Raw genomic sequence first — 25,427 nt, 5'->3', positions numbered from 1 at the left:
AGGTGCTGGCGATGGCCCTGGCGAAGGCCCCCAGGGGACCCACAAGATGGTACCGGACTGGGGACGGAGCGCTGCGGTGTCGCTTTCCGAGGGGCTGCGCAACCCCAGCACCCCTTGCAAAAGGACAGGGCCAGCCGGGGCTCTCCGAAAGCACGGCCCATGCCTGCCTTTCCCCTCTTCCACTCCCTCCTTTCCCTCCCGTGTCCTTCTTCTCTTGTGCTCCCCTGCGCTGTGAGCCCCACAAAGCCAGCCTAGGGAAGACCTGGTCTGCCTGCTCCCTCGATGGGGCAGGCAGATGGACACGTGGCGGGATCTCTGCCACAGCCGTGGGGCACAGACTCGTCTGCTCCTGGTTCTCCCTGCACCGGGATCTCCACTCAGAGTGCCCTCGCTTCCCTCTTTTGACTCATTAAAGTTCTGCTGCATCCCAGCCCACGCCTCTGTGTCATCCTTTCCCCTGCAGGCGCTCTCCTAGAGATGGCCAGGGAGAGAGGTATTCCTCGGGGTGATTCTGGGAGGGGGGGTTTTGGGGATGGTTGTGCAGTGGTTGTTAACACAATGATTGTTAACTGAAAGACTGTGGGCAGTCTTTCGAAAGTAGCTGTTCTTCAGAGGCTGGCTGGGCATTTGGTCTGCTGGTGCGAGGTGGTGGGCGATTGCCTTTACATCACTTGCTTTTTTCTCTTTTTTCCCATCCCCTCTTAGACTGTCCTTAATCTCGACCCAAGGGTGTTTTGCTCTCTTGCTCTTCCAATTCTCCCCCCGTCGCACTGGGACAGCAGATTAAGAGAAAAGCTGGTGGGTGCTTAGTGCTTGCTGGGGTCAGCACACCCCACAGGCCCACGGGCAGTGCATGTCCTCCTTGCCCCGCTCCTTCGCTGTCTGTGCCCAGGGCTTCCTGGAAAAGTTTCTGGGGAGAGGGAGGCAGGGAGAGACTCAGGGCAGGAAGAGGGGCAGCGGGTGTGGGCTGGGTGTCTCAAAGGGTTGTCCAGGAGCTCTCCAGAGCAGTGCAGTGACCAGCAGCAAAGGCTGCAGAAAGACTCACAGCTGAGGAAGGAGAGGAGCTGAACTGCTGCAGGACACAGCTGGGCGTGGTCCAGAGCCTCCAATGGCAGCTGGCTTGGTAGCAACAGACCCTGTCTCTCCACACATGCTTCCACCCCTGAGAAGCAGCAGCCCAAAAGCAGGGCCAGGAAAAGGTGCTTGTGTGGTAACCCCATCAAAACAAGTGGGACTCCCAGCACTGTTCCTGGACATCAAGGGCTTTCCTCAGCATCCCGGGCAGTATGAGCAGGACCTGAGCTAGGAGATAGAGGGTAGCGAGTATCCCACTCCGCTCAGCACTCACCTGATGGCATCTAAACCGCTGCTCTAAATACAAGAAAGGTGTCATGTAAGAAAGACCTTGACCAAGTGGAATGAGTTCAGCAGAGGGTGTCCAGGATGGTGAGGAGCTGTAGCACTTGGTCCAGCTTGCTGAGCGTGAAGAGAAGACGCTCTCTTGGTGGGAGACCGAAGAGCAGCTTTGGAGTAGCTGTGGTGAGGTCCCCTAGAAGACAGATCCAGGCTCAACACTGTGGCAGCGTGTGGTTGGAGGACTAGAGACAATGGGCTCATGTTGAAAGATGAGAGGTTTGGACTTGATAGGAAGAAAATGGTTTTCACCAAGAGGAGAGTCAAGCAGTGGAACAGGTTGCCTGGGGAGGCTGTGCAGTAACCCTCCTTGGACGCTCGTGGCTGACTGAGCTTGGAGCAAGGGGTCGGATCTGATGACCTCTGGAGGTCCTTTCCAACTTGATTATGCTGTGATCGTATGTTCCCAGGCCTGCCTTTTTGTGCCTCTGCCCACTGGGGATAGGGCCAGCAATGAGGAGGAGGGCTGTGAGGGCAATGAGCGTCCCGGCTGAGGAGACGGGTAGCGTGCAGGAGCTCTCCTGAATGCTCCGTGGAAGGAAACAAGATTGCAAAAAGCATTGCTGCACCGGCTAGAAGACCACAAGACCCGTGGACCCCAGCTGTTGGGACAATGTTTTCCCAAAGATGCTGTGGCAGTATGTTCCCTTACTGTTCTCAAGCTTTTATCTTCCACCTGGTCTTCTCCTCACCCCGCAACTCTAAATCTCCATGCTGTGGTTAGGACCGGTTCTCCGAGGCTTTCCAGGGAAGGTATTGCCTCTGCCTTGTCAAGAACACATTCTTCCCCCCCCACTCCTGACTACTTGCTTCACAAGGCTGAGCTCACCAAGGAAAAAGAAAAGGTGTACACGACAAAGTTATGGTAGTGACTGAACTACGTTGGCTGATTCTATCCCCGTATACCCCACATAGGTAGAGAAGTTCAGAAAGCAGAGGGTCACCCAATGCACGACTAAGGATACTCAAAGCAAGGCTGTGTTAACAGTCAGTGCACAACCATCCCCCCAAAACCCCTCCCAGAACCACCCCTGAGCAACATCTCTCTCCCTGGCCATCTTGGGAGAGCGTGTGCAGGGGAAAGGATGAGACAAAGGCATGGTGTGGGATGCAGCAGAACTTTAATGAGTCAAAAGAGGGAAATGGGGCTGATCCGAGTGGAGGCCCCAGTGCAGGGAGAAGCAGGGGCAGGCAGCAGTCTGCGACCCATGGCTGTGGCAGAGATCCCGCCACGTGTCCATCTGCCTGCCCCATCGAGGGAGCAGGGCAAGCAGGTCCTCCCTAGGCTGGCTTTGTGGGGCTCACAGCGCAGGGGAGCACAAGAGAAGAAGGACACGGGAGGGAAAGGAGGGAGTGGAAGAGGGGAAAGGCAGGCATGGGCCGTGCTTTCGGAGAGCCCAGGCTGGCCCTGTCCTTTTGCAAGGGGTGCTGGGGTTGCTCAGCCCCTCGGAAAGCAACACCACAATGCTCCGTCCCCAGTCCGGTACCATCTTGTGGGTCCCTGGGGGCCTTCGCCAGGGCCATCGCCAGCACCTTTAGCAGGGGAGGCACCTCCTGCCGCAGTAGCGGCTGCCGAAGCCGGAGAGGCCAAAGCCCCCGGAGGAGATGGGCACTCCCTCAGAGCTGAGGATGCTGCCAACGGCGGCAGAGGTGGAGGACCCCACGGCGGTGCTCTGCGGGAAGGAGCTGAGGATGGGTCCGGGCAGGGTCACCACCACAGGAGGGGGCTCGATGACGACGGTGGAGTCCTGGCACTGCCTGACGCAGGGCTCATTGCAGCTGTTGGCCAGCGGGGTCGGGCCGCAGGGCTGGCATGGCGCACATGGCAGGCACTGGTTGTAGCAGGACATGTCTTGGGGCTGGAGGTGCACCTGGGAGAGAGGGCGGGGGGAAGCAGAGCAGGGGAGATGGGTAAGGAGCAGCCTGTCACCCCAGCACGAGGGACTCAAGGCACGAAGTGGAGATGAGAGCTGGAGACTGTGTAGGGAGGCCCACAGGCTTCTCCTTTCCCTCAGAAGAGCCCCGCCGAGAGTGACCAAGGCCAGGGAGATCCCCACCTACCCAAGTTCAGGAGACACCTCAGCCAAGCCCCAGCCTCTCTCCATGTCACGCCTTCTGCCCCCTTCCCTCTCCCATGGCAAGCCGTCCCAAAACTCCACATGGGAGAAAGGGGCACGTATGGGCTGAGGAATGCCAGAGGAGGAGGAGAAGGAGGAGAAAGGGCTTCAGACTCACCTTGTTCCCAAGGAGATGGAGGCGAGAGGAGTGGATGAGAGAGTGAGAAGGGCCTGCTTTTATTCTGCTCCTGCATCGCCCCAGGTGCACAGTCACCTGGCAGTAGTGACTGTGGGCAGTAATGGTGACGAGGGCAGTAGTGGTGACGAGGGCAGTAATTTCCCAACAGACTCACCTCCAGAGCAAAATATCCTACCTAATGGCAGAGGTTGTGTTTTGGTTTCCGTCAACGCTGCCATTACATTTCCTCATTTCTGACATGGCCACTCGGCCACGGAGGCTCCTTTCGAGTACCGGGATGAGAAGCCCAAGGATTTCCCATGCAGGAACATATCAGTACGGCCCCAGAAGACAAGCCCCAAGCGGAGCCCCGTGGAGTTGGGTTCTTCCTCACTACCTGAGGGGGGTGTTGGGGCTCGGGACAACATCTTGTTCCTCCCACTCTCCTCACAACACCATGCGCTTTGGCCGCAGGCTTTGGACCCTGACCTGCGGGACACACAAAGGCCTGGCCACTTCTCCAAACACGCTGACCATCTTGCAAGCCCCCCAAGCTGCGGGAGTGCGGGCAAGAAGGTCAGGCTGAGGGCAATGGCCACTAGGGCTTCCTGGAGCTGCGTACTTGGGCATAGCCCAGTGCTCAGAGCTCGTTTTCCCGGGGCCGGGATGGAACTGCCCTGGCCGCAGGGGAATTCAGCCCTGCGCGGGACACGGACCTGCAGACAGCACACACTCCTGGCTTGGCCTCACACCAAAAGGCTGACACAGGGCCAATCCAAAATTAGAGCGTGACTCGCCATGGGTAGGGAGAGTCTATCCCAGGAAGCTTGCCTACTGAAGGCATTCCCTTGCCCTCCTGGGACGCGTCCCAGCTGCCTCCATGTCTGCAGGGCAGGGAAGTGCATGGCCTCCTTGATGTAGTCCGAGAGCTGTTTTTGTACGCAGGGCCCTTCTGAGCACATCCCCTCCCTGAGCATCCTCCGGCACGTGGCACTGCAGGGTCCTGCCAGCCGTCACTCCCTGGGGAGCTGGAGGAACTCTTCTTGCCTCCCCAGTGGTGCTGATTTGTGCTTCAGGCTGAGGAGGCCTTTGGGGCATGGGAGGGGAGGCGTGCCCTAATGCCAGGAGAAGATGTATTGCCTGGGACCCAGGGATGAGTCCCAGCCGGTGGGGAGATGTTTTATGCAAGCCTTTCTTTCCCTCTGCAGAGTCTTCAGGAGAGCTCCTCACCACAGCCTGGTCTCTTTGGCCAGGAAGATGAGGCCTCTGCATCTGCTCCCTTCCACCCTCCAAGCCTCTCTCCGTTGCTGAGCCTGCCCCCGTGGGCAGATCTGCCCAGAGGAGGTCTGTGCTCATAGCACAGTTCAGTCCCCAGTCCGTACTGATGCAAGAGGTTCTTCCTTTCCGGGTGCAGGACTTGCCATTTATCCTTCTTGGATGCCATGAGGCTCCTGTGGGCCCATTCCTCGAGCCGGTCTAGGTCCACCTGTACAGCAGCCCTGCCCTGGAGCACATCAGCTGGCTTGTACGGGTCGACTTGTCTCAGGCAGTCCTTGGTTTGATGCCCACCCGCTGCTGGGAAGGCTCCCCCTCCTTCCTTCGACTCTTTCAGAAGGCACAGCAGCCTGGGAGGCCTCGTAGGTGAAGACTGAGAGAGAGAGGGCATTGACTTCCGCCAGCTTGCTCTCTGTCCACTCGTCAGGAAATCAGCTGCCCCAGTCAGCAGCGGGCCCACATTTTCCTCCATCAGTCTTCAGCTACTCTTGTAGAGGTGGATGTTGCTCTCGATGCTTTTCGCCTGTTTCTCTGGGTGCCCCTTGCAAGACTCAAAGCCAGCTGAGCTTTGCTTTAATATTCTTTACTTGTCTGTGTGGCCCTTTGCTGGGCTCCGGTATGGCAGTGCCTCTCTCGTACTAAAGGGCCACGAGGACGACGCAGTTCATGGCAGTTGTGGTCTCAGCAGTGCTGAGCAGAGAAGAGGGATCACCTTCCGCAATCTGATAGCAAGCCTCTTCCTAATGCAGCCCAGGATGCTGTTGGATGCCGTTGCTGCAAGGGCGCGGGGCTGCCTCATGGTGTCCACCAGGACCCACGTCCTCAGCTGCAAAGCTGTTTTGCAGCCCATTGGCCCCAGCCTGCAGTGATGCATGAGGTTCTTCCTCCCCCACTGCAGGACTGTGCGTAAAGAGGTTTTTGCATTTCCCTTGGCTGAACCTCATGAAATTCCTGTCTGCCCATGTCTCCACCCTCTTGACATCCCTCTGAACAGCAGCACAGCTGTCTGCTGTATCAACGCCCTCCTCCCCCAAGTGGTGTGTCATCCGCAGACTTGCTGAGGGTGTAATCCTTCCAACCCTGCAGGTCATTAAAAAAGGGGTTATACAATACTGACCCTAGTCTGGGTCCCTGCAGTGCACCAAGAGCGACTGGCCTCCACCTGGACTTTGTGCCACTCATCACAACCCTTAGAGGCCAGCAGCCATGCCAGATTTCAGTCCCCTGCACTGCCCTCTTCCCTAGCCTGCATTTTGTCAGTTGGTCTGTAAGGCTTGTTACAGGAGACAGCGTCAAAAGCCTTGGTTAGATGAGATTAACAGCGTTTGCTGCACTTCCCTCACCCACCGGAGCCAGGCACGTCCTCAAAGAAGGCCATGAGGTTTGTCAGGCCTGCTTTGCCCTCCATAAAGCCATGCTGACCACTCACAATCACCTTCTTGTCCTTTCATCTTGGGAAAGGGCTTCCCGGATGATTTGCTCCATCACCTTTGCAAGGGATCGAGGTGAGGCTGACAGGCCTGTCATTCTCCGGCTCCTGTTTCATGCCCTTCTTGAAGACAGGAGGCTCATTGGCTTTCTTCCAGTCCTCAGATGCATTCTGGGACTGCTGTGACTTTCAAAGGGAGTTGAGGGCAGCCTTGTAGTGACACCAGGTCAGTCCAATCTGTTTACATGTTCCCAGACGTGATCCTCCTCTACTGTGAGTAAGTCTTCCCTGCTCCAGACGTTCCGAGGAATGGCAGGAGCCCAAATTCTGTACAGCAAATACTACCGAAAAGACCAAGGCGAGGAAGTCTTGGAGTATCTCCACCTTTCCTGTATCCCCTCGGGGGATATCCCCCCGGGATATCCGGGATATCCCCGCCGGGATTCCCCCCCGGGAAGCTGCCCCGTTCAACGCTGGGGTTGCCTTTGCCCTGGCCTTGCTTTTGCTGCTGACCTACCTGGAAGAAGACTTTCTTGTTGCCCTCCACATGCTTTGCTGATTCAACGCCAGGTGGGCTTTGGCCTTCCTAACCCCAGCCCTGCATACTTAGACAGCCTGGCAACTGTTCTCCCCGGAGCAAAGGGCATCAAGAGGAAGACAGCTGAAACCATTGGCAAAGCCTGGCTGCCCAGGGATGCAATGGCCAGCGATTGCTGGAGCGAGCTGAGGGAGAGGGAGGAGAGAGAAGCACGTGGCATGTCCTTAAAAGAGGAACCCTTGGGGTCCTCTGCTGACGTGCGCAGCACGGGGCCGAGCTGGGCGTCTTCCGGCAAAGGGGGTTGCAAACAATTGCACTTCACTGCCCCAAGCCAACATCCCCTGCCTGCACGGGACCCCTCCAGCACTTGGGCTCGTCTTCTGCCCACACTGACACGATTCTGCCTGGGATATCCTTTGGCCTCTCATCCCAGCACATGAAATGATCCTGCATCGCGGACCAGGCATGTGAGAAATGAGGAAATGAAATGACAGCATTGACGGAACTAAAACACAACCTGTGCCATTAGGTAGGATGTTTTGCTTTGGAGGTGAGCCTGCTGGAAAATTACTGCCCGCGTGCAGTGACTGTGGGCCTGGGGTGGAGCAGGAGCAGTATAAAAGCGGGCCCTTCTCCTCACTCTCTCGTCCACTCCTCTCACCTCCATCTCCTTGGGAACAAGGTGAGTCTGAAGCCCTTTCTTGTCTTCCTCCTCCTCCTTGTCCTCCTCCTTCTTGGGGATTTCTCAGCGCATACCTGCCCCTTTGTTCCATGCGGGTCTCGGAGCTGCTTGTCATGGGAGAGGGAAGGGGCAGAAGGTGTGCCATGGCTGGGTCTTGGCTGAGGTGTCTCCTGAGCTATGGGCTAGGCGGAGATCTCCCTGGGCTTGGTTGCTCATGGCAGGGCTCTTCGGAGGGGGACGAGAAGCCCGTGGGCCTCCTTACACAGTCTCCAGCTCTCGTCTCCAGTGGGTGCCTCGGCTCCTTTGTGGTGGTGTGACAGGCTGCTCCTCACCCACCCTCAGGCTCTGCTTCCCCCACCCTCTCTCCCAGGTGCACCTCCAGCCCCAAGACATGTCCTGCTACAACCAGTGCCTGCCATGTGCGCCATGCCAGCCCTGCGGCCCGACCCCGCTGGCCAACAGCTGCAATGAGCCCTGCGTCAGGCAGTGCCAGGACTCCACCGTCGTCATCCAGCCCTCCCCTGTGGTGGTGACCCTGCCCGGACCCATCCTCAGCTCCTTCCCGCAGAGCACCGCCGTGGGGTCCTCCACCTCTGCCGCCGTTGGCAGCATCCTCAGCTCTGAGGGAGTGCCCATCTCCTCCGGGGGCTTTGGCCTCTCCGGCTTCGGCAGCCGCTACTGCGGCAGGAGGTGCCTCCCCTGCTAAAGGTGCTGGCGATGGCCCTGGCGAAGGCCCCCAGGGGACCCACAAGATGGTACCGGACTGGGGACGGAGCGCTGCGGTGTCGCTTTCCGAGGGGCTGCGCAACCCCAGCACCCCTTGCAAAGGACAGGGCCAGCCGGGGCTCTCCGAAAGCACGGCCCATGCCTGCCTTTCCCCTCTTCCACTCCCTCCTTTCCCTCCCGTGTCCTTCTTCTCTTGTGCTCCCCTGCGCTGTGAGCCCCACAAAGCCAGCCTAGGGAAGACCTGGTCTGCCTGCTCCCTCGATGGGGCAGGCAGATGGACACGTGGCGGGATCTCTGCCACAGCCGTGGGGCACAGACTCGTCTGCTCCTGGTTCTCCCTGCACCGGGATCTCCACTCAGAGTGCCCTCGCTTCCCTCTTTTGACTCATTAAAGTTCTGCTGCATCCCAGCCCACGCCTCTGTGTCATCCTTTCCCCTGCAGGCGCTCTCCTAGAGATGGCCAGGGAGAGAGGTATTCCTCGGGGTGATTCTGGGAGGGGGGGTTTTGGGGATGGTTGTGCAGTGGTTGTTAACACAATGATTGTTAACTGAAAGACTGTGGGCAGTCTTTCGAAAGTAGCTGTTCTTCAGAGGCTGGCTGGGCATTTGGTCTGCTGGTGCGAGGTGGTGGGCGATTGCCTTTACATCACTTGCTTTTTTCTCTTTTTTCCCATCCCCTCTTAGACTGTCCTTAATCTCGACCCAAGGGTGTTTTGCTCTCTTGCTCTTCCAATTCTCCCCCCGTCGCACTGGGACAGCAGATTAAGAGAAAAGCTGGTGGGCGCTTAGTGCTTGCTGGGGTCAGCACACCCCACAGGCCCACGGGCAGTGCATGTCCTCCTTGCCCCGCTCCTTCGCTGTCTGTGCCCAGGGCTTCCTGGAAAAGTTTCTGGGGAGAGGGAGGCAGGGAGAGACTCAGGGCAGGAAGAGGGGCAGCGGGTGTGGGCTGGGTGTCTCAAAGGGTTGTCCAGGAGCTCTCCAGAGCAGTGCAGTGACCAGCAGCAAAGGCTGCAGAAAGACTCACAGCTGAGGAAGGAGAGGAGCTGAACTGCTGCAGGACACAGCTGGGCGTGGTCCAGAGCCTCCAATGGCAGCTGGCTTGGTAGCAACAGACCCTGTCTCTCCACACATGCTTCCACCCCTGAGAAGCAGCAGCCCAAAAGCAGGGCCAGGAAAAGGTGCTTGTGTGGTAACCCCATCAAAACAAGTGGGACTCCCAGCACTGTTCCTGGACATCAAGGGCTTTCCTCAGCATCCCGGGCAGTATGAGCAGGACCTGAGCTAGGAGATAGAGGGTAGCGAGTATCCCACTCCGCTCAGCACTCACCTGATGGCATCTAAACCGCTGCTCTAAATACAAGAAAGGTGTCATGTAAGAAAGACCTTGACCAAGTGGAATGAGTTCAGCAGAGGGTGTCCAGGATGGTGAGGAGCTGTAGCACTTGGTCCAGCTTGCTGAGCGTGAAGAGAAGACGCTCTCTTGGTGGGAGACCGAAGAGCAGCTTTGGAGTAGCTGTGGTGAGGTCCCCTAGAAGACAGATCCAGGCTCAACACTGTGGCAGCGTGTGGTTGGAGGACTAGAGACAATGGGCTCATGTTGAAAGATGAGAGGTTTGGACTTGATAGGAAGAAAATGGTTTTCACCAAGAGGAGAGTCAAGCAGTGGAACAGGTTGCCTGGGGAGGCTGTGCAGTAACCCTCCTTGGACGCTCGTGGCTGACTGAGCTTGGAGCAAGGGGTCGGATCTGATGACCTCTGGAGGTCCTTTCCAACTTGATTATGCTGTGATCGTATGTTCCCAGGCCTGCCTTTTGTGCCTCTGCCCACTGGGGATAGGGCCAGCAATGAGGAGGAGGGCTGTGAGGGCAATGAGCGTCCCGGCTGAGGAGACGGGTAGCGTGCAGGAGCTCTCCTGAATGCTCCGTGGAAGGAAACAAGATTGCAAAAAGCATTGCTGCACCGGCTAGAAGACCACAAGACCCGTGGACCCCAGCTGTTGGGACAATGTTTTCCCAAAGATGCTGTGGCAGTATGTTCCCTTACTGTTCTCAAGCTTTTATCTTCCACCTGGTCTTCTCCTCACCCCGCAACTCTAAATCTCCATGCTGTGGTTAGGACCGGTTCTCCGAGGCTTTCCAGGAAGGTATTGCCTCTGCCTTGTCAAGAACACATTCTTCCCCCACTCCTGACTACTTGCTTCACAAGGCTGAGCTCACCAAGGAAAAAGAAAAGGTGTACACGACAAAGTTATGGTAGTGACTGAACTACGTTGGCTGATTCTATCCCCGTATACCCCACATAGGTAGAGAAGTTCAGAAAGCAGAGGGTCACCCAATGCACGACTAAGGATACTCAAAGCAAGGCTGTGTTAACAGTCAGTGCACAACCATCCCCCCAAAACCCCTCCCAGAACCACCCCTGAGCAACATCTCTCTCCCTGGCCATCTTGGGAGAGCGTGTGCAGGGGAAAGGATGAGACAAAGGCATGGTGTGGGATGCAGCAGAACTTTAATGAGTCAAAAGAGGGAAATGGGGCTGATCCGAGTGGAGGCCCCAGTGCAGGGAGAAGCAGGGGCAGGCAGCAGTCTGCGACCCATGGCTGTGGCAGAGATCCCGCCACGTGTCCATCTGCCTGCCCCATCGAGGGAGCAGGGCAAGCAGGTCCTCCCTAGGCTGGCTTTGTGGGGCTCACAGCGCAGGGGAGCACAAGAGAAGAAGGACACGGGAGGGAAAGGAGGGAGTGGAAGAGGGGAAAGGCAGGCATGGGCCGTGCTTTCGGAGAGCCCAGGCTGGCCCTGTCCTTTTGCAAGGGGTGCTGGGGTTGCTCAGCCCCTCGGAAAGCAACACCACAATGCTCCGTCCCCAGTCCGGTACCATCTTGTGGGTCCCCTGGGGGCCTTCGCCAGGGCCATCGCCAGCACCTTTAGCAGGGGAGGCACCTCCTGCCGCAGTAGCGGCTGCCGAAGCCGGAGAGGCCAAAGCCCCCGGAGGAGATGGGCACTCCCTCAGAGCTGAGGATGCTGCCAACGGCGGCAGAGGTGGAGGACCCCACGGCGGTGCTCTGCGGGAAGGAGCTGAGGATGGGTCCGGGCAGGGTCACCACCACAGGGGAGGGCTGGATGACGACGGTGGAGTCCTGGCACTGCCTGACGCAGGGCTCATTGCAGCTGTTGGCCAGCGGGGTCGGGCCGCAGGGCTGGCATGGCGCACATGGCAGGCACTGGTTGTAGCAGGACATGTCTTGGGGCTGGAGGTGCACCTGGGAGAGAGGGCGGGGGGAAGCAGAGCAGGGGAGATGGGTAAGGAGCAGCCTGTCACCCCAGCACGAGGGACTCAAGGCACGAAGTGGAGATGAGAGCTGGAGACTGTGTAGGGAGGCCCACAGGCTTCTCCTTTCCCTCAGAAGAGCCCCGCCGAGAGTGACCAAGGCCAGGGAGATCCCCACCTACCCAAGTTCAGGAGACACCTCAGCCAAGCCCCAGCCTCTCTCCATGTCACGCCTTCTGCCCCCTTCCCTCTCCCATGGCAAGCCGTCCCAAAACTCCACATGGGAGAAAGGGGCACGTATGGGCTGAGGAATGCCAGAGGAGGAGGAGAAGGAGGAGAAAGGGCTTCAGACTCACCTTGTTCCCAAGGAGATGGAGGCGAGAGGAGTGGATGAGAGAGTGAGAAGGGCCTGCTTTTATTCTGCTCCTGCATCGCCCCAGGTGCACAGTCACCTGGCAGTAGTGACTGTGGGCAGTAATGGTGACGAGGGCAGTAGTGGTGACGAGGGCAGTAATTTCCCAACAGACTCACCTCCAGAGCAAAATATCCTACCTAATGGCAGAGGTTGTGTTTTGGTTTCCGTCAACGCTGCCATTACATTTCCTCATTTCTGACATGGCCACTCGGCCACGGAGGCTCCTTTCGAGTACCGGGATGAGAAGCCCAAGGATTTCCCATGCAGGAACATATCAGTACGGCCCCAGAAGACAAGCCCCAAGCGGAGCCCCGTGGAGTTGGGTTCTTCCTCACTACCTGAGGGGGGTGTTGGGGCTCGGGACAACATCTTGTTCCTCCCACTCTCCTCACAACACCATGCGCTTTGGCCGCAGGCTTTGGACCCTGACCTGCGGGACACACAAAGGCCTGGCCACTTCTCCAAACACGCTGACCATCTTGCAAGCCCCCCAAGCTGCGGGAGTGCGGGCAAGAAGGTCAGGCTGAGGGCAATGGCCACTAGGGCTTCCTGGAGCTGCGTACTTGGGCATAGCCCAGTGCTCAGAGCTCGTTTTCCCGGGGCCGGGATGGAACTGCCCTGGCCGCAGGGGAATTCAGCCCTGCGCGGGACACGGACCTGCAGACAGCACACACTCCTGGCTTGGCCTCACACCAAAAGGCTGACACAGGGCCAATCCAAAATTAGAGCGTGACTCGCCATGGGTAGGGAGAGTCTATCCCAGGAAGCTTGCCTACTGAAGGCATTCCCTTGCCCTCCTGGGACGCGTCCCAGCTGCCTCCATGTCTGCAGGGCAGGGAAGTGCATGGCCTCCTTGATGTAGTCCGAGAGCTGTTTTTGTACGCAGGGCCCTTCTGAGCACATCCCTCCCTGAGCATCCTCAGGCACGTGGCACTGCAGGGTCCTGCCAGCCGTCACTCCCTGGGGAGCTGGAGGAACTCTTCTTGCCTCCCCAGTGGTGCTGATTTGTGCTTCAGGCTGAGGAGGCCTTTGGGGCATGGGAGGGGAGGCGTGCCCTAATGCCAGGAGAAGATGTATTGCCTGGGACCCAGGGATGAGTCCCAGCCGGTGGGGAGATGTTTTATGCAAGCCTTTCTTTCCCTCTGCAGAGTCTTCAGGAGAGCTCCTCACCACAGCCTGGTCTCTTTGGCCAGGAAGATGAGGCCTCTGCATCTGCTCCCTTCCACCCTCCAAGCCTCTCTCCGTTGCTGAGCCTGCCCCCGTGGGCAGATCTGCCCAGAGGAGGTCTGTGCTCATAGCACAGTTCAGTCCCCAGTCCGTACTGATGCAAGAGGTTCTTCCTTTCCGGGTGCAGGACTTGCCATTTATCCTTCTTGGATGCCATGAGGCTCCTGTGGGCCCATTCCTCGAGCCGGTCTAGGTCCACCTGTACAGCAGCCCTGCCCTGGAGCACATCAGCTGGCTTGTACGGGTCGACTTGTCTCAGGCAGTCCTTGGTTTGATGCCCACCCGCTGCTGGGAAGGCTCCCCCTCCTTCCTTCGACTCTTTCAGAAGGCACAGCAGCCTGGGAGGCCTCGTAGGTGAAGACTGAGAGAGAGAGGGCATTGACTTCCGCCAGCTTGCTCTCTGTCCACTCGTCAGGAAATCAGCTGCCCCAGTCAGCAGCGGGCCCACATTTTCCTCCATCAGTCTTCAGCTACTCTTGTAGAGGTGGATGTTGCTCTCGATGCTTTTCGCCTGTTTCTCTGGATGCCCCTTGCAAGACTCAAAGCCAGCTGAGCTTTGCTTTAATATTCTTTACTTGTCTGTGTGGCCCTTTGCTGGGCTCCGGTATGGCAGTGCCTCTCTCGTACTAAAGGGCCACGAGGACGACGCAGTTCATGGCAGTTGTGGTCTCAGCAGTGCTGAGCAGAGAAGAGGGATCACCTTCCGCAATCTGATAGCAAGCCTCTTCCTAATGCAGCCCAGGATGCTGTTGGATGCCGTTGCTGCAAGGGCGCGGGGCTGCCTCATGGTGTCCACCAGGACCCACGTCCTCAGCTGCAAAGCTGTTTTGCAGCCCATTGGCCCCAGCCTGCAGTGATGCATGAGGTTCTTCCTCCCCCACTGCAGGACTGTGCGTAAAGAGGTTTTTGCATTTCCCTTGGCTGAACCTCATGAAATTCCTGTCTGCCCATGTCTCCACCCTCTTGACATCCCTCTGAACAGCAGCACAGCTGTCTGCTGTATCAACGCCCTCCTCCCCCAAGTGGTGTGTCATCCGCAGACTTGCTGAGGGTGTAATCCTTCCAACCCTGCAGGTCATTAAAAAAGGGGTTATACAATACTGACCCTAGTCTGGGTCCCTGCAGTGCACCAAGAGCGACTGGCCTCCACCTGGACTTTGTGCCACTCATCACAACCCTTAGAGGCCAGCAGCCATGCCAGATTTCAGTCCCCTGCACTGCCCTCTTCCCTAGCCTGCATTTTGTCAGTTGGTCTGTAAGGCTTGTTACAGGAGACAGCGTCAAAAGCCTTGGTTAGATGAGATTAACAGCGTTTGCTGCACTTCCCTCACCCACCGGAGCCAGGCACGTCCTCAAAGAAGGCCATGAGGTTTGTCAGGCCTGCTTTGCCCTCCATAAAGCCATGCTGACCACTCACAATCACCTTCTTGTCCTTTCATCTTGGGAAAGGGCTTCCCGGATGATTTGCTCCATCACCTTTGCAAGGGATCGAGGTGAGGCTGACAGGCCTGTCATTCTCCGGCTCCTGTTTCATGCCCTTCTTGAAGACAGGAGGCTCATTGGCTTTCTTCCAGTCCTCAGATGCATTCTGGGACTGCTGTGACTTTCAAAGGGAGTTGAGGGCAGCCTTGTAGTGACACCAGGTCAGTCCAATCTGTTTACATGTTCCCAGACGTGATCCTCCTCTACTGTGAGTAAGTCTTCCCTGCTCCAGACGTTCCGAGGAATGGCAGGAGCCCAAATTCTGTACAGCAAATACTACCGAAAAGACCAAGGCGAGGAAGTCTTGGAGTATCTCCACCTTTCCTGTATCCCCTCGGGGGATATCCCCGCCGGGATTCCCCCCCGGGAAGCTGCCCCGTTCAACGCTGGGGTTGCCTTTGCCCTGGCCTTGCTTTTGCTGCTGACCTACCTGGAAGAAGACTTTCTTGTTGCCCTCCACATGCTTTGCTGATTCAACGCCAGGTGGGCTTTGGCCTTCCTAACCCCAGCCCTGCATACTTAGACAGCCTGGCAACTGTTCTCCCCGGAGCAAAGGGCATCAAGAGGAAGACAGCTGAAACCATTGGCAAAGCCTGGCTGCCCAGGGATGCAATGGCCAGCGATTGCTGGAGCGAGCTGAGGGAGAGGGAGGAGAGAGAAGCACGTGGCATGTCCTTAAAAAGAGGAACCCTTGGGGTCCTCTGCTGACGTGCGCAGCACGGGGCCGAGCTGGGCGTCTTCCGGCAAAGGGGGTTGCAAACAATTGCACTTCACTGCCCCAAGCCAACATCCCCTGCCTGCACGGGACCCCTCCAGCACTTGGGCTCGTCTTCTGCCCACACTGACACGATTCTGCCTGGGATATCCTTTGGCCTCTCATCCCAGCACATGAAATGATCCTGCATCGCGGACCAGGCATGTGAGAAATGAGGAAATGAAATGACAGCATTGACGGAACTAAAACACAACCTGTGCCATTAGGTAGGATGTTTTGCTTTGGAGGTGAGCCTGCTGGAAAATTACTGCCCGCGTGCAGTGACTGTGGGCCTGGGGTGGAGCAGGAGCAGTATAAAAGCGGGCCCTTCTCCTCACTCTCTCGTCCACTCCTCTCACCTCCATCTCCTTGGGAACAAGGTGAGTCTGAAGCCCTTTCTTGTCTTCCTCCTCCTCCTTGTCCTCCTCCTTCTTGGGGATTTCTCAGCGCATACCTGCCCCTTTGTTCCATGCGGGTCTCGGAGCTGCTTGTCATGGGAGAGGGAAGCGGGCAGAAGGTGTGCCATGGCTGGGTCTTGGCTGAGGTGTCTCCTGAGCTATGGGCTAGGCGGAGATCTCCCTGGGCTTGGTTGCTCATGGCAGGGCTCTTCGGAGGGGGACGAGAAGCCCGTGGGCCTCCTTACACAGTCTCCAGCTCTCGTCTCCAGTGGGTGCCTCGGCTCCTTTGTGGTGGTGTGACAGGCTGCTCCTCACCCACCCTCAGGCTCTGCTTCCCCCACCCTCTCTCCCAGGTGCACCTCCAGCCCCAAGACATGTCCTGCTACAACCAGTGCCTGCCATGTGCGCCATGCCAGCCCTGCGGCCCGACCCCGCTGGCCAACAGCTGCAATGAGCCCTGCGTCAGGCAGTGCCAGGACTCCACCGTCGTCATCCAGCCCTCCCCTGTGGTGGTGACCCTGCCCGGACCCATCCTCAGCTCCTTCCCGCAGAGCACCGCCGTGGGGTCCTCCACCTCTGCCGCCGTTGGCAGCATCCTCAGCTCTGAGGGAGTGCCCATCTCCTCCGGGGGCTTTGGCCTCTCCGGCTTCGGCAGCCGCTACTGCGGCAGGAGGTGCCTCCCCTGCTAAAGGTGCTGGCGATGGCCCTGGCGAAGGCCCCCAGGGGACCCACAAGATGGTACCGGACTGGGGACGGAGCGCTGCGGTGTCGCTTTCCGAGGGGCTGCGCAACCCCAGCACCCCTTGCAAAAGGACAGGGCCAGCCGGGGCTCTCCGAAAGCACGGCCCATGCCTGCCTTTCCCCTCTTCCACTCCCTCCTTTCCCTCCCGTGTCCTTCTTCTCTTGTGCTCCCCTGCGCTGTGAGCCCCACAAAGCCAGCCTAGGGAAGACCTGGTCTGCCTGCTCCCTCGATGGGGCAGGCAGATGGACACGTGGCGGGATCTCTGCCACAGCCGTGGGGCACAGACTCGTCTGCTCCTGGTTCTCCCTGCACCGGGATCTCCACTCAGAGTGCCCTCGCTTCCCTCTCTTTGACTCATTAAAGTTCTGCTGCATCCCAGCCCACGCCTCTGTGTCATCCTTTCCCCTGCAGGCGCTCTCCTAGAGATGGCCAGGGAGAGAGGTATTCCTCGGGGTGATTCTGGGAGGGGGTTTTGGGGATGGTTGTGCAGTGGTTGTTAACACAATGATTGTTAACTGAAAGACTGTGGGCAGTCTTTCGAAAGTAGCTGTTCTTCAGAGGCTGGCTGGGCATTTGGTCTGCTGGTGCGAGGTGGTGGGCGATTGCCTTTACATCACTTGCTTTTTCTCTTTTTTCCCATCCCCTCTTAGACTGTCCTTAATCTCGACCCAAGGGTGTTTTGCTCTCTTGCTCTTCCAATTCTCCCCCCGTCGCACTGGGACAGCAGATTAAGAGAAAAGCTGGTGGGCGCTTAGTGCTTGCTGGGGTCAGCACACCCCACAGGCCCACGGGCAGTGCATGTCCTCCTTGCCCCGCTCCTTCGCTGTCTGTGCCCAGGGCTTCCTGGAAAAGTTTCTGGGGAGAGGGAGGCAGGGAGAGACTCAGGGCAGGAAGAGGGGCAGCGGGTGTGGGCTGGGTGTCTCAAAGGGTTGTCCAGGAGCTCTCCAGAGCAGTGCAGTGACCAGCAGCAAAGGCTGCAGAAAGACTCACAGCTGAGGAAGGAGAGGAGCTGAACTGCTGCAGGACACAGCTGGGCGTGGTCCAGAGCCTCCAATGGCAGCTGGCTTGGTAGCAACAGACCCTGTCTCTCCACACATGCTTCCACCCCTGAGAAGCAGCAGCCCAAAAGCAGGGCCAGGAAAAGGTGCTTGTGTGGTAACCCCATCAAAACAAGTGGGACTCCCAGCACTGTTCCTGGACATCAAGGGCTTTCCTCAGCATCCCGGGCAGTATGAGCAGGACCTGAGCTAGGAGATAGAGGGTAGCGAGTATCCCACTCCGCTCAGCACTCACCTGATGGCATCTAAACCGCTGCTCTAAATACAAGAAAGGTGTCATGTAAGAAAGACCTTGACCAAGTGGAATGAGTTCAGCAGAGGGTGTCCAGGATGGTGAGGAGCTGTAGCACTTGGTCCAGCTTGCTGAGCGTGAAGAGAAGACGCTCTCTTGGTGGGAGACCGAAGAGCAGCTTTGGAGTAGCTGTGGTGAGGTCCCCTAGAAGACAGATCCAGGCTCAACACTGTGGCAGCGTGTGGTTGGAGGACTAGAGACAATGGGCTCATGTTGAAAGATGAGAGGTTTGGACTTGATAGGAAGAAAATGGTTTTCACCAAGAGGAGAGTCAAGCAGTGGAACAGGTTGCCTGGGGAGGCTGTGCAGTAACCCTCCTTGGACGCTCGTGGCTGACTGAGCTTGGAGCAAGGGGTCGGATCTGATGACCTCTGGAGGTCCTTTCCAACTTGATTATGCTGTGATCGTATGTTCCCAGGCCTGCCTTTTGTGCCTCTGCCCACTGGGGATAGGGCCAGCAATGAGGAGGAGGGCTGTGAGGGCAATGAGCGTCCCGGCTGAGGAGACGGGTAGCGTGCAGGAGCTCTCCTGAATGCTCCGTGGAAGGAAACAAGATTGCAAAAAGCATTGCTGCACCGGCTAGAAGACCACAAGACCCGTGGACCCCAGCTGTTGGGACAATGTTTTCCCAAAGATGCTGTGGCAGTATGTTCCCTTACTGTTCTCAAGCTTTTATCTTCCACCTGGTCTTCTCCTCACCCCGCAACTCTAAATCTCCATGCTGTGGTTAGGACCGGTTCTCCGAGGCTTTCCAGGGAAGGTATTGCCTCTGCCTTGTCAAGAACACATTCTTCCCCCCCCACTCCTGACTACTTGCTTCACAAGGCTGAGCTCACCAAGGAAAAAGAAAAGGTGTACACGACAAAGTTATGGTAGTGACTGAACTACGTTGGCTGATTCTATCCCCGTATACCCCACATAGGTAGAGAAGTTCAGAAAGCAGAGGGTCACCCAATGCACGACTAAGGATACTCAAAGCAAGGCTGTGTTAACAGTCAGTGCACAACCATCCCCCAAAACCCTCCCAGAACCACCCCTGAGCAACATCTCTCTCCCTGGCCATCTTGGGAGAGCGTGTGCAGGGGAAAGGATGAGACAAAGGCATGGTGTGGGATGCAGCAGAACTTTAATGAGTCAAAAGAGGGAAATGGGGCTGATCCGAGTGGAGGCCCCAGTGCAGGGAGAAGCAGGGGCAGGCAGCAGTCTGCGACCCATGGCTGTGGCAGAGATCCCGCCACGTGTCCATCTGCCTGCCCCATCGAGGGAGCAGGGCAAGCAGGTCCTCCCTAGGCTGGCTTTGTGGGGCTCACAGCGCAGGGGAGCACAAGAGAAGAAGGACACGGGAGGGAAAGGAGGGAGTGGAAGAGGGGAAAGGCAGGCATGGGCCGTGCTTTCGGAGAGCCCAGGCTGGCCCTGTCCTTTTGCAAGGGGTGCTGGGGTTGCTCAGCCCCTCGGAAAGCAACACCACAATGCTCCGTCCCCAGTCCGGTACCATCTTGTGGGTCCCTGGGGGCCTTCGCCAGGGCCATCGCCAGCACCTTTAGCAGGGGAGGCACCTCCTGCCGCAGTAGCGGCTGCCGAAGCCGGAGAGGCCAAAGCCCCCGGAGGAGATGGGCACTCCCTCAGAGCTGAGGATGCTGCCAACGGCGGCAGAGGTGGAGGACCCCACGGCGGTGCTCTGCGGGAAGGAGCTGAGGATGGGTCCGGGCAGGGTCACCACCACCGGGGAGGGCTGGATGACGACGGTGGAGTCCTGGCACTGCCTGACGCAGGGCTCATTGCAGCTGTTGGCCAGCGGGGTCGGGCCGCAGGGCTGGCATGGCGCACATGGCAGGCACTGGTTGTAGCAGGACATGTCTTGGGGCTGGAGGTGCACCTGGGAGAGAGGGCGGGGGGAAGCAGAGCAGGGGAGATGGGTAAGGAGCAGCCTGTCACCCCAGCACGAGGGACTCAAGGCACGAAGTGGAGATGAGAGCTGGAGACTGTGTAGGGAGGCCCACAGGCTTCTCCTTTCCCTCAGAAGAGCCCCGCCGAGAGTGACCAAGGCCAGGGAGATCCCCACCTACCCAAGTTCAGGAGACACCTCAGCCAAGCCCCAGCCTCTCTCCATGTCACGCCTTCTGCCCCCTTCCCTCTCCCATGGCAAGCCGTCCCAAAACTCCACATGGGAGAAAGGGGCACGTATGGGCTGAGGAATGCCAGAGGAGGAGGAGAAGGAGGAGAAAGGGCTTCAGACTCACCTTGTTCCCAAGGAGATGGAGGCGAGAGGAGTGGATGAGAGAGTGAGAAGGGCCTGCTTTTATTCTGCTCCTGCATCGCCCCAGGTGCACAGTCACCTGGCAGTAGTGACTGTGGGCAGTAATGGTGACGAGGGCAGTAGTGGTGACGAGGGCAGTAATTTCCCAACAGACTCACCTCCAGAGCAAAATATCCTACCTAATGGCAGAGGTTGTGTTTTGGTTTCCGTCAACGCTGCCATTACATTTCCTCATTTCTGACATGGCCACTCGGCCACGGAGGCTCCTTTCGAGTACCGGGATGAGAAGCCCAAGGATTTCCCATGCAGGAACATATCAGTACGGCCCCAGAAGACAAGCCCCAAGCGGAGCCCCGTGGAGTTGGGTTCTTCCTCACTACCTGAGGGGGGTGTTGGGGCTCGGGACAACATCTTGTTCCTCCCACTCTCCTCACAACACCATGCGCTTTGGCCGCAGGCTTTGGACCCTGACCTGCGGGACACACAAAGGCCTGGCCACTTCTCCAAACACGCTGACCATCTTGCAAGCCCCCCAAGCTGCGGGAGTGCGGGCAAGAAGGTCAGGCTGAGGGCAATGGCCACTAGGGCTTCCTGGAGCTGCGTACTTGGGCATAGCCCAGTGCTCAGAGCTCGTTTTCCCGGGGCCGGGATGGAACTGCCCTGGCCGCAGGGGAATTCAGCCCTGCGCGGGACACGGACCTGCAGACAGCACACACTCCTGGCTTGGCCTCACACCAAAAGGCTGACACAGGGCCAATCCAAAATTAGAGCGTGACTCGCCATGGGTAGGGAGAGTCTATCCCAGGAAGCTTGCCTACTGAAGGCATTCCCTTGCCCTCCTGGGACGCGTCCCAGCTGCCTCCATGTCTGCAGGGCAGGGAAGTGCATGGCCTCCTTGATGTAGTCCGAGAGCTGTTTTTGTACGCAGGGCCCTTCTGGGCGCGCGCCCGCCCTGAGCATCCTCAGGCACGTGGCACTGCAGGGTCCTGCCAGCCGTCACTCCCTGGGGAGCTGGAGGAACTCTTCTTGCCTCCCCAGTGGTGCTGATTTGTGCTTCAGGCTGAGGAGGCCTTTGGGGCATGGGAGGGAGGCGTGCCCTAATGCCAGGAGAAGATGTATTGCCTGGGACCCAGGGATGAGTCCCAGCCGGTGGGGAGATGTTTTATGCAAGCCTTTCTTTCCCTCTGCAGAGTCTTCAGGAGAGCTCCTCACCACAGCCTGGTCTCTTTGGCCAGGAAGATGAGGCCTCTGCATCTGCTCCCTTCCACCCTCCAAGCCTCTCTCCGTTGCTGAGCCTGCCCCCGTGGGCAGATCTGCCCAGAGGAGGTCTGTGCTCATAGCACAGTTCAGTCCCCAGTCCGTACTGATGCAAGAGGTTCTTCCTTTCCGGGTGCAGGACTTGCCATTTATCCTTCTTGGATGCCATGAGGCTCCTGTGGGCCCATTCCTCGAGCCGGTCTAGGTCCACCTGTACAGCAGCCCTGCCCTGGAGCACATCAGCTGGCTTGTACGGGTCGACTTGTCTCAGGCAGTCCTTGGTTTGATGCCCACCCGCTGCTGGGAAGGCTCCCCCTCCTTCCTTCGACTCTTTCAGAAGGCACAGCAGCCTGGGAGGCCTCGTAGGTGAAGACTGAGAGAGAGAGGGCATTGACTTCCGCCAGCTTGCTCTCTGTCCACTCGTCAGGAAATCAGCTGCCCCAGTCAGCAGCGGGCCCACATTTTCCTCCATCAGTCTTCAGCTACTCTTGTAGAGGTGGATGTTGCTCTCGATGCTTTTCGCCTGTTTCTCTGGATGCCCCTTGCAAGACTCAAAGCCAGCTGAGCTTTGCTTTAATATTCTTTACTTGTCTGTGTGGCCCTTTGCTGGGCTCCGGTATGGCAGTGCCTCTCTCGTACTAAAGGGCCACGAGGACGACGCAGTTCATGGCAGTTGTGGTCTCAGCAGTGCTGAGCAGAGAAGAGGGATCACCTTCCGCAATCTGATAGCAAGCCTCTTCCTAATGCAGCCCAGGATGCTGTTGGATGCCGTTGCTGCAAGGGCGCGGGGCTGCCTCATGGTGTCCACCAGGACCCACGTCCTCAGCTGCAAAGCTGTTTTGCAGCCCATTGGCCCCAGCCTGCAGTGATGCATGAGGTTCTTCCTCCCCCACTGCAGGACTGTGCGTAAAGAGGTTTTTGCATTTCCCTTGGCTGAACCTCATGAAATTCCTGTCTGCCCATGTCTCCACCCTCTTGACATCCCTCTGAACAGCAGCACAGCTGTCTGCTGTATCAACGCCCTCCTCCCCCAAGTGGTGTGTCATCCGCAGACTTGCTGAGGGTGTAATCCTTCCAACCCTGCAGGTCATTAAAAAAGGGGTTATACAATACTGACCCTAGTCTGGGTCCCTGCAGTGCACCAAGAGCGACTGGCCTCCACCTGGACTTTGTGCCACTCATCACAACCCTTAGAGGCCAGCAGCCATGCCAGATTTCAGTCCCCTGCACTGCCCTCTTCCCTAGCCTGCATTTTGTCAGTTGGTCTGTAAGGCTTGTTACAGGAGACAGCGTCAAAAGCCTTGGTTAGATGAGATTAACAGCGTTTGCTGCACTTCCCTCACCCACCGGAGCCAGGCACGTCCTCAAAGAAGGCCATGAGGTTTGTCAGGCCTGCTTTGCCCTCCATAAAGCCATGCTGACCACTCACAATCACCTTCTTGTCCTTTCATCTTGGGAAAGGGCTTCCCGGATGATTTGCTCCATCACCTTTGCAAGGGATCGAGGTGAGGCTGACAGGCCTGTCATTCTCCGGCTCCTGTTTCATGCCCTTCTTGAAGACAGGAGGCTCATTGGCTTTCTTCCAGTCCTCAGATGCATTCTGGGACTGCTGTGACTTTCAAAGGGAGTTGAGGGCAGCCTTGTAGTGACACCAGGTCAGTCCAATCTGTTTACATGTTCCCAGACGTGATCCTCCTCTACTGTGAGTAAGTCTTCCCTGCTCCAGACGTTCCGAGGAATGGCAGGAGCCCAAATTCTGTACAGCAAATACTACCGAAAAAGACCAAGGCGAGGAAGTCTTGGAGTATCTCCACCTTTCCTGTATCCCCTCGGGGGATATCCCCGCCGGGATTCCCCCCCGGGAAGCTGCCCCGTTCAACGCTGGGGTTGCCTTTGCCCTGGCCTTGCTTTTGCTGCTGACCTACCTGGAAGAAGACTTTCTTGTTGCCCTCCACATGCTTTGCTGATTCAACGCCAGGTGGGCTTTGGCCTTCCTAACCCCAGCCCTGCATACTTAGACAGCCTGGCAACTGTTCTCCCCGGAGCAAAGGGCATCAAGAGGAAGACAGCTGAAACCATTGGCAAAGCCTGGCTGCCCAGGGATGCAATGGCCAGCGATTGCTGGAGCGAGCTGAGGGAGAGGGAGGAGAGAGAAGCACGTGGCATGTCCTTAAAAAGAGGAACCCTTGGGGTCCTCTGCTGACGTGCGCAGCACGGGGCCGAGCTGGGCGTCTTCCGGCAAAGGGGGTTGCAAACAATTGCACTTCACTGCCCCAAGCCAACATCCCCTGCCTGCACGGGACCCCTCCAGCACTTGGGCTCGTCTTCTGCCCACACTGACACGATTCTGCCTGGGATATCCTTTGGCCTCTCATCCCAGCACATGAAATGATCCTGCATCGCGGACCAGGCATGTGAGAAATGAGGAAATGAAATGACAGCATTGACGGAACTAAAACACAACCTGTGCCATTAGGTAGGATGTTTTGCTTTGGAGGTGAGCCTGCTGGAAAATTACTGCCCGCGTGCAGTGACTGTGGGCCTGGGGTGGAGCAGGAGCAGTATAAAAGCGGGCCCTTCTCCTCACTCTCTCGTCCACTCCTCTCACCTCCATCTCCTTGGGAACAAGGTGAGTCTGAAGCCCTTTCTTGTCTTCCTCCTCCTCCTTGTCCTCCTCCTTCTTGGGGATTTCTCAGCGCATACCTGCCCCTTTGTTCCATGCGGGTCTCGGAGCTGCTTGTCATGGGAGAGGGAAGGGGCAGAAGGTGTGCCATGGCTGGGTCTTGGCTGAGGTGTCTCCTGAGCTATGGGCTAGGCGGAGATCTCCCTGGGCTTGGTTGCTCATGGCAGGGCTCTTCGGAGGGGGACGAGAAGCCCGTGGGCCTCCTTACACAGTCTCCAGCTCTCGTCTCCAGTGGGTGCCTCGGCTCCTTTGTGGTGGTGTGACAGGCTGCTCCTCACCCACCCTCAGGCTCTGCTTCCCCCACCCTCTCTCCCAGGTGCACCTCCAGCCCCAAGACATGTCCTGCTACAACCAGTGCCTGCCATGTGCGCCATGCCAGCCCTGCGGCCCGACCCCGCTGGCCAACAGCTGCAATGAGCCCTGCGTCAGGCAGTGCCAGGACTCCACCGTCGTCATCCAGCCCTCCCCTGTGGTGGTGACCCTGCCCGGACCCATCCTCAGCTCCTTCCCGCAGAGCACCGCCGTGGGGTCCTCCACCTCTGCCGCCGTTGGCAGCATCCTCAGCTCTGAGGGAGTGCCCATCTCCTCCCGGGGCTTTGGCCTCTCCGGCTTCGGCAGCCGCTACTGCGGCAGGAGGTGCCTCCCCTGCTAAAGGTGCTGGCGATGGCCCTGGCGAAGGCCCCCAGGGGACCCACAAGATGGTACCGGACTGGGGACGGAGCGCTGCGGTGTCGCTTTCCGAGGGGCTGCGCAACCCCAGCACCCCTTGCAAAGGACAGGGCCAGCCGGGGCTCTCCGAAAGCACGGCCCATGCCTGCCTTTCCCCTCTTCCACTCCCTCCTTTCCCTCCCGTGTCCTTCTTCTCTTGTGCTCCCCTGCGCTGTGAGCCCCACAAAGCCAGCCTAGGGAAGACCTGGTCTGCCTGCTCCCTCGATGGGGCAGGCAGATGGACACGTGGCGGGATCTCTGCCACAGCCGTGGGGCACAGACTCGTCTGCTCCTGGTTCTCCCTGCACCGGGATCTCCACTCAGAGTGCCCTCGCTTCCCTCTTTTGACTCATTAAAGTTCTGCTGCATCCCAGCCCACGCCTCTGTGTCATCCTTTCCCCTGCAGGCGCTCTCCTAGAGATGGCCAGGGAGAGAGGTATTCCTCGGGGTGATTCTGGGAGGGGGGGTTTTGGGGATGGTTGTGCAGTGGTTGTTAACACAATGATTGTTAACTGAAAGACTGTGGGCAGTCTTTCGAAAGTAGCTGTTCTTCAGAGGCTGGCTGGGCATTTGGTCTGCTGGTGCGAGG

General features: G+C 58.1%; 6 protein-coding genes across 6 annotated transcripts; 3 read left to right on the top strand and 3 right to left on the bottom strand.

Moving 5' to 3' along the window:
* Window positions 1-2,948: 2,948 nt before the first annotated feature.
* LOC140662411 (feather beta keratin-like) lies at window positions 2,949-3,724 on the bottom strand. The gene is made up of 2 exons (XM_072885839.1): window positions 3,649-3,724; window positions 2,949-3,265 (listed from the first exon to the last, which is right to left on the bottom strand). Exons 1-2 carry the CDS (start codon window positions 3,722-3,724, stop codon window positions 2,949-2,951), a joined length of 393 nt encoding a protein of 130 aa, XP_072741940.1.
* A 3,778-nt stretch (window positions 3,725-7,502) lies between these two features.
* Window positions 7,503-8,278, top strand: LOC140662373 (feather keratin 1-like). Its single transcript, XM_072885759.1, has 2 exons — window positions 7,503-7,572; window positions 7,962-8,278. The coding sequence occupies exon 2, from the start codon at window positions 7,964-7,966 to the stop codon at window positions 8,276-8,278; it is 315 nt and encodes a 104-aa protein (XP_072741860.1). The 5' UTR covers window positions 7,503-7,572; window positions 7,962-7,963.
* Window positions 8,279-11,221: 2,943 nt separating this feature from the next.
* LOC140662374 (feather keratin 1-like) lies at window positions 11,222-11,997 on the bottom strand. The gene is made up of 2 exons (XM_072885760.1): window positions 11,922-11,997; window positions 11,222-11,538 (listed from the first exon to the last, which is right to left on the bottom strand). The coding sequence occupies exons 1-2, from the start codon at window positions 11,995-11,997 to the stop codon at window positions 11,222-11,224; spliced, it is 393 nt and encodes a 130-aa protein (XP_072741861.1).
* A 3,756-nt stretch (window positions 11,998-15,753) lies between these two features.
* Window positions 15,754-16,530, top strand: LOC140662366 (feather keratin 1-like). The gene is made up of 2 exons (XM_072885753.1): window positions 15,754-15,823; window positions 16,214-16,530. The coding sequence occupies exon 2, from the start codon at window positions 16,216-16,218 to the stop codon at window positions 16,528-16,530; it is 315 nt and encodes a 104-aa protein (XP_072741854.1). The 5' UTR covers window positions 15,754-15,823; window positions 16,214-16,215.
* Window positions 16,531-19,473: 2,943 nt separating this feature from the next.
* LOC140662371 (feather keratin 1-like) lies at window positions 19,474-20,249 on the bottom strand. The gene is made up of 2 exons (XM_072885757.1): window positions 20,174-20,249; window positions 19,474-19,790 (listed from the first exon to the last, which is right to left on the bottom strand). Exons 1-2 carry the CDS (start codon window positions 20,247-20,249, stop codon window positions 19,474-19,476), a joined length of 393 nt encoding a protein of 130 aa, XP_072741858.1.
* A 3,757-nt stretch (window positions 20,250-24,006) lies between these two features.
* Window positions 24,007-24,782, top strand: LOC140662414 (feather keratin 1-like). The gene is made up of 2 exons (XM_072885842.1): window positions 24,007-24,076; window positions 24,466-24,782. The coding sequence occupies exon 2, from the start codon at window positions 24,468-24,470 to the stop codon at window positions 24,780-24,782; it is 315 nt and encodes a 104-aa protein (XP_072741943.1). The 5' UTR covers window positions 24,007-24,076; window positions 24,466-24,467.
* The last annotated feature ends 645 nt before the right edge of the window (window positions 24,783-25,427 follow it).

Source organism: Ciconia boyciana, chromosome 22, assembly GCF_034638445.1.
Source record: "Ciconia boyciana chromosome 22, ASM3463844v1, whole genome shotgun sequence".
Classification (NCBI taxonomy): Eukaryota; Metazoa; Chordata; class Aves; order Ciconiiformes; family Ciconiidae; genus Ciconia; species Ciconia boyciana.
The sequence above is the reverse complement of the archived record's forward strand: the minus strand, read 5'-3'. Positions and strand labels throughout refer to the sequence as shown.